At 47.1% G+C, this 12,396-nt stretch overlaps 1 protein-coding gene across 12 annotated transcripts in view; it reads left to right on the top strand.

Annotated features, from left to right (window-relative positions):
- LOC132393150 (glutamate receptor ionotropic, kainate 5-like) overlaps positions 1-12,396 on the top strand; it is a 227,151-nt gene that overhangs the window by 194,768 nt on the left and 19,987 nt on the right. For all 12 annotated transcript variants that reach the window (XM_059968039.1, XM_059968050.1, XM_059968092.1 and 9 more), the window contains 3 exons: positions 6,514-6,618; positions 8,377-8,484; positions 11,686-11,889. In XM_059968039.1, the coding sequence (XP_059824022.1) occupies positions 6,514-6,618; positions 8,377-8,484; positions 11,686-11,889 (417 nt within the window). The remainder of the gene's footprint in view (positions 1-6,513; positions 6,619-8,376; positions 8,485-11,685; positions 11,890-12,396) is intronic.

The raw sequence follows: 12,396 nt of genomic DNA on the forward strand, positions 1-12,396 counted from the left end.
TTACCCTTTTGATCCTTAATAAGTCCCCCTCTTTCTCTGGATACACTTCCCCATAATGCACTTATAAAATGCTTTGAGATTTTACTTAATATCACCTGCCTTTTCATAATCCATGGCTTCTCTTTGCCCTCTTAATTTATTTTGAATATCCCCATATGTTCTCTATACTTATATATTTTTTTTATTTTAGAGATACGGCGCAGAACAGGCCCTTCCAGCTTACTGAGCTGTGCTGCCCACCATCCCACCAAATTTAAACCTAACTTAATCACAGGACAGTTTACAAAGACCAATTCACATACAAGCTGGTACGTCTTTGGACTGTGCAAGGAAACCGGAGCACACAGGAAGAAGCTACAAACTTTCTTACAGAGGGTGCTGGAATTGAACTCTGAACTCCGATGCCCCGAGTTGAAATAGCATCACACTAACCACGACAATACCATGACACCACACTTCCTGAAGGGCGCAATTGTTTTCAGGAGATTCATAGAGTAATACGCTCTAAAACATGGCTTTCAGCTCAACTCACCCATGCCGACCAAAGAGTCTATCTGTGCTAGGTTCATTTGCTCACACTTGGCCCATATTCTTTTAAACAAGGGGTTCCCAATCTTTTATATTCCATGGACCTCTACCATTAACACAAGGGTTGAACCCCAGGTTGGGAACCCATGCTCTAAGTGTTTCCTATTCGTGTAGCTGTCCAAGTACCTTTTAAATATTGTAATTTCAATCCCTGTAAACCTTTCCTATCCACATACCTGTGAAATTTTGAACTTTTACCCATTGCTTCACTTCCTCTGGCAGCTTGTCCCATATACCCACTACCCTCTGTATGACGAAAATCCCCCGCAGATCCTTTTAAATCTTTCCCCTCTCACTTTAAACTCCCACCCTCTAGTTTTGAACAGATTAGAGTGAATAAACCTTCTTACTGAGTCATGTTAGTCACGGTGCATACAGGGCAACTTACAGTGTGGGAGTGACAAATGGCCTGCCAAAACAGAAACTGTGCACTTGAAAACTCACACATAAAGAGAGAGCTTCCCCTGGGTAAGAGGTCCAATCAATTCACTGCGCAATCAGTCAGGTGCGTGCCCTTTTGCCTCATTCTCGCCAATGACATAATTCAAAAGATTCTCCTCTGCTATAGATGGGAACACAGGGGAAGGGAATAAGGGAGGTAAACAGAGGTAATACTGGTTGCCACAGTAGCTTAGTGCTAGCATGACACTATTACAGCTTGAGGCATGTTCAGAGTTCAATTCCAACGTCACCTGTAAGGAGACTGTACATCTTCCTCCATGGAGTATGTGGGTTTCCTCCAAATGTTCCAGTTTCCTCCCACAGTCCAAAGACATACTGTACCCAGTTAGTAGGTTGATTGGTAGGTAAGTTGTCCCATGATTAGGCTACTGTTAAATCAGGGGCTGCTGGGCAGCATCGCTCAAAAGGCCAGAAAGAGATATTCCATGCTGTGTCTCAATAAATAAGTAATGCTAAAATATCTATCCTGCTTGGTACATGTCAACCAGCTGCTGCACCCTTGTGGACTGTTGTCGGTGAGCAGGCTTTCTCTCTGTGACTTTATGGTTAGCTGATGTCGAGGGCAGTGGGCTGTGAATCTCTGCTTCTCTTGATTATGTGTCTATGGGTTCATCTGCTGAGATGCTGGCTTCATCAGCAGAGGATGTTTCTGTAGCTTTCCTGGGTCCCCTGTCAGTTGTCTGGAGTATATGACCCAAATGTTGCCTAACAATCTGCCCATCTGTCACCCCAAGCACTACTACATGAACATGATAATACCAGACATCAGCTGATAGCCAGTTTTCTTCTTGTAGTAGATTAATTGTTGACTTCGTCTCTGGCACCAAACATTTGCGGCCTGGTGTGTGTATCGTATTTTTGTTTCATGGCCTCTTTCATGCTGCAAATTTGCTCCTGGACAGCCAGCTGTAGGAGATCTAATCTGGTGCATAATGTGTGCTTAAGCACTAATTTGGCAGGTGATGTAGCTGTAAGTTTGTTTGGAGTAATCCGATAATGGAAAAGGAAATGGCTTAATTTCATCATTGTGTGGAAACTGTATTTGTTTGGAAAGGCCTCATTTCTGCTCCACCAGGCCATTTGATATTGTGTGTAATGTATTGTTGTCAGATGCCTAATACCATTCTTTTCGATAAACTCCATACATTCTGCAGGGCCAGGTCATTGTCAATCATTTCTGAAATACCAAAAGTGATGAAGACCGACTGTAGCTTAGTGATCTTAGTTATGGAAGAACAGGACAAATTAGTGGGTAATATCTCAATCCACTTCAAATGAACATCCGCAATAACCAGAAACATGTCCCCAGCATGGTCCAAAATAGTCGATGTGGATAGACTTCCACAGGCTTTGGTATAAAGGAGGCCTTTGACAATGTTTTTTGCATCTGCTGGTAAATAGGGCAGATGTCCTCCATGTTCTCAATATTGATGTCATCGTAAGCCACCACACGTAGCTTCTTATCAGTGCCTTCATTCTCGCCACACCTGGGTGGGCATCCTGCAAGTACACACTTGCAGCCCTGGCAGGGAGCCACTACACTACTGCCCCATAGTGTGCAGCCACACTGTAGGCATTTTGGCCATTTGTGATTGATTAAAATTCTGGTAGATGGCTGGTGAGACAGCCAACCTGTAGAGCTGTTTTCACTTGTGACAAGAGTGGATTCCGGGTGGTCTGCTACCTAACAAGGTGACTTTTGTTGGGTGTCTTTTCAAGCCTTTATAACAAGTGGACAATTTTGAATGGTGGTATGCCAGATGTAGTGGCCCCTACTATTGGGAATCTGTTAAGGTGTCTGCCACCACCTTTTCGTTTCCAGGGGTATACCTCATTGTATAAGAGTAAGAGGATAAGATCAATGCCTGTCATTGCAGTCTGTACGATGACATCTGTTGGATACCTCGTGTCTACCCCATTATGCCTAGTAGAGGCTTATGATCTGTATGGAATTCAAATGGATGCCCAATAGATACAATTGGAAATGCTTGACACCAAACATAATGCTCCACAGCCTACCTGTGAATAGCTTGTCTCTACCTGAGACGTTGTCCTTGAAGGAAAGGCAATAGGCATTCCTGTTCCACAAGGCATTTGATGTGGAAGCCCCAACCCCATATGGTGAAGCATCACATTTCATTAGGTTTTCTGGATCATAATATACCAGACGGAGCTTGTTAGCTATGGTTGGCAGCTCATCTAGGAGAAGGAAAACTTTGATCTCAACCCTCTGTTGCTTTGCGGCTGTACCCAGTCATGGGGAAGGCTTTGGGAGTAAACTGTGGGAGAGTGGAAGTTTAAAGTATGTGACAGAAGGCAAAGAGTGATTGTAGACAGATCATATTCCGCATGGAGGTTAGTGACCAGTGCTGTGCCTCAGGGATCTGTTCTGGGACACCTTCTCCATGATTTTTTGTAAATGACCAGGATGAGGAAGTGGAGGGATGGGTTAGTAAATTTGCTGATGACACATTTGGAGGTGTAGTGGATAGCATGGAGGGCTGTCAGAAGTTACAGCGGGACAAACTAGGCTGAGAAGTGGCAGATGGAGTTCAACCCAGATACGTGTGAGGTGGTTCATTTTGGTAGGTCAAATATGATGGCAGAATATAGTGTTAATGGTAAGACTCTTGGCAATGGGGAGGATCAGAGGAATCTTGGGGTCTGAGCCCATAGGACGCTCACTGCTGCACAGGTTGACTCTGTGGTTAAGAGGAATACGGTGCATTGGCCTTCATCAACTGTGGGATTGTGTTCAAGAACCGAGAGGTAATGTTACAGTTTTATAGGACCCTGGTCAGACCCCACTTGGAGTACTCTGCTTATTTCTGGTCACCTCACTACAGGAAGGATGTGGAAACTATAGAAAGGGTACAGAGGAGATTTACAAGGATGTTGCCTGGATTGGGGAACATGCCTTATGAAAATTGGTTGCATGAATTCAGCCTTTTCTCCTTGGAGCGGCGGAGATCGAGAGGTGACCTGATAGAGGTATATAAGATGATGAGAGGCATTGATCGTGTGAATAGTCAGAGGCTTTTTCCTAGTGCTGAAATGGCTAACATGAGAGGACACAGTTTTAAGGTGCTTTGAAGTATGCACGGAAAGAGATGACAAAGGTAAGTTTTTTACACAGAGTGATGAGTGCGTGGGATGAGCTGCCAGCGACGCTGGTGGAGGCGGATACAATAGGGTCTTTTAAGAGACTTCTGGGTAGGTACATGGAGCTGAGGAAAATAGAGGACTCTGGGTGACCCTGGGTAATTTCTAAGTAAGCACATGTTCGGCACAGCATTGTGGGCCAAAGGGTCTGTATTGTACTGTAGGCTTTCTATGTTTCTATGTATTTCTACTCGAGTCTTCCCAAGTGCATATGGAGCATCTTGAGTTTCACTGCTTCCTCCAGCTTTGCTGCAGGGATTAATATTGGTAGGAGTTCGATGTTGCCCTGGAGGATTTTTTTCCATTGCAACCAGGTTCCAGGGGTCAGTTTTGCCATAGCTGCAGCCCAAGATGGATTAGACACTTGCAGTAGAGAGGCTAATCTTGTTTTGATCCTTGTGGCCAATTGTTACGCACGCACAGAACACGAATGACAGTGGAGCAGTATGATCTTTACTGAGTCATGTTAGTAATGGTATACACTGGGCAACTTGCATTGCTGGTACATGAATGTGAACATTTGAAAGCCCACGCAGAAAGAGAGGGTCTCCCATGTGTGAGCAGCTCAATTGGTTCACCATGTGATCTACCAGCTGCATTTGGACTTGCCACTTTCACGATCCGATACAGTTCACTCCCCTACCCTGGGAGTAAAGACTGTGGCTGAAACTCTACTTTTTTTTATCAACCCCTGGTGTGTCCTGACACCCAGAGTTCCTTTGATTTGAACCAGAATTCCTTTTTGAGACATTACCTTTTGACAGATGTCCTCAATGCTGAGGGGCCTAGTGCCCATGATGTAGCTGGCTAAGTTTGCAATTTTCTGCAGCTTTTTCATTTGACCTGCTCTCCTTCATTGGAAATGTCTGCCTTGACTGCCTCCCACACATCTGACATAGACTCACCTGTAAATAACTGCTCACAGTCAATTTCTGCCAGATCTTGTCTACTGATATTAAAACTGGTCTTCCCTCCCCAACAGTCCGGGCCTTAATTTACAGACCACTCATAGCTACCTACAAACAAGTTATGATCACTCTTCCCAAAACTGTCCCACAGGTGCTATTGGCCTGGACACATTCATTGAGATCAAATCCAACCACTCCCAGGGTCCTGAAGAGTTGTTTTCCAATACATTATTCCCCAGAGAGATATTCCCTAGTGAGTGATTTCCCAATGAGTTATTCCCCAGAATTATTTATTACAGAACTGTGACTATGTGAATTTATCCCCTCTGAGATATTCCCAGGTGAGAGTATCATGGAAAAATATTCCTTGGTGAGGTATTCCCCAGAGAGATCCCTGGAGAGTTATTCCCAGGGGAAATATTCCTGAGGAACATGACCCAGAGTGTAGCTCCGTGATGAGTAATTCCCCAGTAGAAGGAATGCCTCTGATTCTTCTGGTATCCGATGGTTATTCTCCAGTGAGTGTCCTGGGAGATATCTCCCTGATGAGTAGTTCCCCTTAGGAGAATTGTCTGTAATAATTCTGGTGTCCGATGGTTGCACTGGGTGGTGGCACAGTCAGAGAAGGATTGGAGAAGGTTCAGGTCTGTCACTAATCAAAGCACAAACTGTGCTCTTTCTGTTATCTCCTTTAGGAACACTTCATTGTACAGTCACCTTGAATTTCATTTTGTATTCACTGTACTCGTTTTATTTCTCTCTCCTTCTCCAAACCCTTCTCTCATACATCCTCCTTATCATTCTCTCCCATTCCCTTTTCTTCACTTCCTCCTCCCCTCCGTGCCTCTCCCTCTCTCTCTGCTTGTCCCTTTGACTATTCATCCCTCCCTCCCACTCTTCCCATGCTTTCATCTAACCACCACTTTCCTGTCTCCATTTCTCACTTTTTCCCCCTTCTCTCCCCATCCTACTCTCTCTAATACTCTCCCCTCCCTCATATTTTCTGTCTCCATCTCCCCCTCTATCTTGCCCTTCTCTATCTTCTTCTATCTTCTCTCTCACTCCTGCATGATCCTCTCCCTCCTCTATTCTCTCTCTGCCCCATTTTCCTGCTCTCACTTCTCTTTTCTTCCATCTCATTCCCCCATGCTTCTCCTCCTTCCTCCTACCACAACTCTGTTCTCCCCACATCTGGATATCTCACTCTTTCCTTCTCTCCCATCTTTTCTCTCTATCTCTCTCTCTCTCTCTCCCTGCATCTCTCTTACTATCTATCTATCCCTCTCTCTTTCCTTCTCCCTCTCTCTCTACCCCTCCCACTTCCTCCCTCCACCTCTCCCCACACTCCCTCCCTCTCGGGTCCCCACCCTGTGCCTGACTCTGCTGTGCTCAGGTGGAGTACGACGGTCTAACTGGTCGGGTGGAGTTTAACAGTAAGGGCCAGCGGATGAACTACACGTTGAGGATCCTCGAACAGGGGAAGAACGGTCACAAACAGGTGTGTGTGCACAGTGGGGATCACGATCCGTACAGTATGGGTGTTTCCTGCCACCAAGGAGAGGGTGCATTGTTTTATAGAGTCCAATGTGAACACCCTGCCGTTAGACACTGGGTATGTAGACAAAAGTGACGTTCTTAATCGCCAGGAGACATACAGTTGGAGCAGAATTAGGCCATTTGACCCACAGAGCCTTCTCTGCCGTTGAATCTTGGCTGATTTATTTTTTCCCCTCAGATCCATTTTTGTGCCTCTCTGTAACCTTTGATGCTGTTAATTAAGAACTTATCAACCTTCACTCTATATATACCCAATGACATGGCCTCCACAACCGTCCGTGGTAATGAATTCCACAGATTTACTACCCTCTGGCTAGAGAAATTCCTCCTCATCTCTGTTCTAAAAGGATGTCCTTTTATTCTGAGCCTGTAGCCCAAGGATCTCCCATTATTGGATATATCTGTTTAGACCTTTTAATATTTGGTAGGTTTCAATGAGATCTCCTCATTCTTCTAAACTCCAGCAAGTACAGGACCAGAGCCATCATACATTAACCCTGTCAATCCTAGAGGTTCCTCTGCACTCTCTTCAATGACAGCAAAATCTTTCATAGATATGAGGCCCAAATCTCCTCATAATACCCTATTACGGTCTGACCTATGCCCTATGAATCCTCAACATTACATCCTTGCTTTTGTATTCTAGTGCTCTCGAAACTTATGCCTAAGTCACATTTGCCTTCCAGTTGACTTGCAGAAGAGGGTCTGCCTGTCTTTCCTTGCCAATCACCAGTGCCCCACCATCAACATCTCAGGGAAGGGAGGCAGGGGAGACACTTCAGCCAAAGCAGCCACTGTGGCACCAGGAGCAGGGCAGAGGCTGGGGATCCTCTGGAGAATGACACCCCTCCTAACACCCCATGCCCTTCCCCATCTACAAGTCGAGGTGTGGTGAAACACTCCCCACTTGCCCAGGAGACCGTGGCTCCAACAACTCTTGAGAAGCTTGGAACTGTCACAGACAGTGCTCAGTTGGCACTTCCCCCAGCCCTTCTAAACATTCCCACCCACAGCTCCTCCCAACTCCACACAGGACAAGGGCAGCAGGCACAAGGGGACCCCACCAACTGCATGTTCCCCTGCTGTAATGCACCACCCTGACTCGCAAGCATGTCACTGTTCCCTTAATGACACTGGGACCAAATCCCAGCTCACCCCTCATGACCTGCAGCAGATGCAGGAGGCAGCCCATCCCAATCTTTCCAGGGGCATTGAGAGATGGACCAAAATAAATAGCGCCAACAAGCACCTGGACCAAAAGGAGATCCAGAATCCGGGCCTGGCTGAGTGAGGGCAATTGAAATTACCAGCCACCCTTATCCAGGTACCAAATCCCTCTCTCCCCTGAAGATACCTACTCTTCCATGCTCTCCTAAAGATACCAACTTCCCACCCCTGTCCTGAAGGTGGCAACTCTCTCACCCCTCCTCTAAAATTCCGACACTCCCCCATCCCTTGAAGGCTCTGATTCCCACCCCTCTCCTGACGATCCTGACTCCACCTCCCCTGAAGGAACCAGCTCTACCCCTTCTCCCAGAGATCCCAACTCTCCACAAACCTCCTCTAAAGTTCTGACTTCCCCCTCCCATGAAGATCTTGATTCCTCCACCTCCCTAAGTGCACATGAAGGTGAAGGTGGGTGGGGCTGCTGAGGGGGAATTTAGGGAGCGTTCGCTGATGACATGTCCTCTTCCTGCAGATTGGCAGTTGGCACTCGAGCCGGGGACTTACCATGGATGCCACCTTCCTAGACATCAACATGTCTGAGACCCTCATCAACAAAACACTGATCGTCACCACCATCCTGGTAAGGAGTGGGGGCACCTCTACAGCATCCTTCACACCCCCAACCCTGTCCCCCACCCAATACAATCCCCCATCACACCCCATTCTTTCCTTTACCCAATACTACCCCATCGCACCCCCTTTTTTATTCTCCCACCCAATATTATCCCCATCACAACCCTTTCTTTCCCTTACCCAATACTACTCCATCACACCCCCCTTATTCCCCCACCCAATACTATCTCCGTCACACACCCAATCCTTCCCTTACCCAGTAACATCCCATCCCTTACTCCATCCAATACCTCCCACACCCAATATCACCCTATCCCCTCCCCCATCCTGCTCCCTTACCCAATACCACCCCAACCACTCTCCTTAATCCAATACTACCCCATCACAGCCCAACCCCTCCCAATCCCCATCCCTCCCTCACCCACTATTAACCTAATTGCAGCCCCATCCCATAAGACCATAAGAGATAGGAGCAGAATTAGGCTATTCAGCCTGTCAAAGCTGCTCCACCGTTTCACCATGGTATGACTTACTTTCCTTAAAACCCCATTCTCCTGCAGTCTCCCTGTAACCCTGATTAAACAAGATCCTATCAACCTCTGCGACCTGGCCCTCATGGCTGCCTGTGGCAATGAATTCCACAGATTAACCACTGTCTGTCTGAAAAAATTTCTCCTCACCTCTAAATGAATGTCCTTCTATTCTGAGGCTGTGCCCTCTGGCCCTAGACTCTCCTGGTAAGGAAACATCCTTTCCACATGCACTCTATCTCTAGACCTTCGATAGGTTTCAATGAGATTTCCTCCTCATTCTTCTATATTCCAGCAAGTAAAGGACCAGAACATCAAATGCTCCTCATTCAATCATTCTTGTGAGCTTCCACTGAACCCTCTCCAATGTCAGCACATCCTTTGTTAGATAAGGGGCCTAAAACTGCTCACAATACTCCAAGTGAGGCCTCAGCAATGCTTTATAAAGTCTCAGCGTTACATCACTGCTTTTATATTCCAGTCCCCTTGAAATGAATGCCAACATTGCATTTGCCTTCCTCACCACCGACTCAACCTGCAAATTAACCTTTAGGTTATCCTTGACATGGACTCCCGTCCCTTTGAACCTCAGATTTTTTAATTTTATCCCTATTTAGTCTACACTTTTATTTCTTCTGCAGCCTCATTGCTTCCTCAACACTACCTGTACCTCCACCTTTCTTAGTATCATCAACAGACTTCCCATCCTATTCCCCTTGGCCCTCCCTCACCCATCGCCTGATCATCACTGACCCTCCTTTCCCTCCTCCTCCTGCCCCCTCTACCATACCCTTTCTCATTCACTTCCCTCACACCCTCTTTAATACTCCACATCACATCACCCTCTCAACCCTTCCCTAAAGCTCTTATCCATTCTCACCCCCTTTCCCAATGGTCCCGGTGACCGCTCCTGCTCTCTCTCTCTCTCACTCTCTTCCGACTCTGAGTGTGAGCAAACATGGTGTGTTGTGTTGCGTATGGACCTGAAAGCCATGCACTGTGTGAGAGAACATGGTGTGTGTGCTGTGCGCCAACCTGAGGTGCACTATGTACAGACCCAAGGTGTGCGAGCTGTATGCAGGCCTGAGGAACACCTGCTGCGTGAGTGAACATGGCACAGTGTGTGTGCTTTGCACAGACCTGAGATAACGTATATTCTCTGTGGATCAGACCTGAGGTGCCAATGCTATGGACGTGAGCTATGTGCACTATATGTGGACCTGACATGTGCAATCTTAATGCAGACCAGAGACATAGGAGCAGAATTAGGCCATTCAGTTGATTGAGTCTCCTCCGCCATTCTATCGTGGCTGGTTTATTTTCCTCTCAATCCCATTCTCCTGCCTTCTCCCGGTAACCATTGACGTCCTGATTAATCAAGAACCTATCAACCATCGCTTTAAATATACCCAATGAATTCTGCAGATTCGCCACCCCCAGTCTAAAGAAATTACTCCTCATCTCTGCTCTAAAGGGATGTTCTTCTGTTCTGAGGCTGCGGTCTCAGGTCCTAGATTCGTTCACTGCAGGAAAGATCCGCCCCACATCCGCTCTATCTTGGCCTTTCCATTTTCGATAGGTTTCAATGCGATCCTCCCTCATTCTTCTAAACTCCAGCGAGTACAGGCCCAGAGCCTCCAACACTCCTTAACCATTTCATACTCGGGATCATTCTTGTCAACCTCTTCTGGATCCCCTCCAATGCAACACATCCTTTCTTATATAAGGGGCCCATACTGCTCACAATATTCGAAGTTTGGCCTGATCATTGCCTTATAAAGTCTCAGTATGGCATCCCTGTTTTTATATTTCTATCCTCTTGAAATGAATAATAACTTCACATCTGGCTTCCTTGCCCTGATTCAATCTACATCTTAACCTTGAGGGAATCCTCCTCAAGGACTCCCTAGCCCCTTTGCATTTCCAGGTTTTGAATTTTCTCCCTGTTTAGAAAGTAGCCTACACCTTTATTCGTTCTACCAAAGTGCATGACCATGCACTTCCCTACACTATGTGCCACTTTGTTGCTAATTTTCCTAATCTGCCTGTCCCTTTGCAGACTCCCTGCTTCCTCAACATGACCTGCTCCTCCACCCACTCTATCCGTCATCCAAATCATTGACATATAATGTCAAAAGAAGTGGGCCCAAAACTGACCCATGTGGTACACTACTAGTCACCGGCAGTCAACCAGAAATGCCCCCCTTTATTCCCACTCTTTGCTTCCTGCCAGTCAGCCAATGCCCTATCCATGATAGTATCTTTCTTGTAATACCATGGACTCTTATCTCGTTTAGCAGACACTGAAGATCAAAGTAAACATTATCCACTGACTCTCCTTTCTCTGTCTTTATCTAGACCTGTGCTCTCTATGTGGGCCTGAAATGCGTAGGCAACACACGTGAGGTGTGTGTGCAGTGCGCGGCGGACCTGAGATGGTGTGTGTGTGTGAGAGAGAGAGAGAGGACACGGTGAGCACACTGTGTGCAGGGCTGAGGTGTGTGTGCTGTACGCGTACCCGAGATGTGTGCACTCTGCATGGTCCTGAGGGTGTGTGCTGTGCGCAGACCCAAAGTGTTTGCATTGTATGTGGTCGTATGTGTGCAGTGTTTGCATGCTGGGCGCAGCCCAAGTCTCTGTCCCAGCCCTGCGCATTCTGACTCCGGGTCTCTCCCCAGGAGAATCCATATGTGATGCGGAAGCAGAATTTCCAGGAGCTGCAGGAGGAAGAGCGTTACGAGGGGTTCTGCGTGGACATGCTGAAGGAGCTGGGAGACATCCTCAAGTTCAACTTCCGCATCAAGTTGGTGGAGGACGGTCTGTATGGGGCACCAGAACCCAACGGCTCCTGGACAGGCATGGTGGGAGAGCTGATCCAGCGGGTGAGCACAGGCACTGGGTCATTCCCCCCACCCTCACTCTCCACCCTTGCTGCACTCCACTCTCACCCCTACATTCACTTCCCACCCTCACTCTCCATTCTCACCCCCTCCCTCTCATTCCCCATCTTCACCCATTCACCCTACGTCATTAACCTTCCCACACCTCACATCTCATACTCTCAACCCCCACCCTCATCAATGGAATCCCTCCTCCCACATACCCCCAGCCTCATTCATTTCCCCCCCCCCACTACTTCAAGTTCACTGCCCCAGTGATTCAGATGCATGTCTAGATTCTTTTTCAGTGCCGTGGGATTGGCTGATATGACACTTGCTCCACCACCACACTCAGGCAGTGTATTCCAGATTGCAACCACCCCCATCTGAGAGGAAGATGTTAGCAAACACTTTACAGCATCAGCAAGCTGGACTCAATTCCTGCCACTGTCTGTAAAGAGTTTGTACATTATTCCTGTGACCCCATGGGTTTCCTCCAGGTGCTCCAGT

This window comes from Hypanus sabinus, chromosome 1, assembly GCF_030144855.1.
Source record: "Hypanus sabinus isolate sHypSab1 chromosome 1, sHypSab1.hap1, whole genome shotgun sequence".
Lineage (NCBI taxonomy): Eukaryota > Metazoa > Chordata > Chondrichthyes > Myliobatiformes > Dasyatidae > Hypanus > Hypanus sabinus.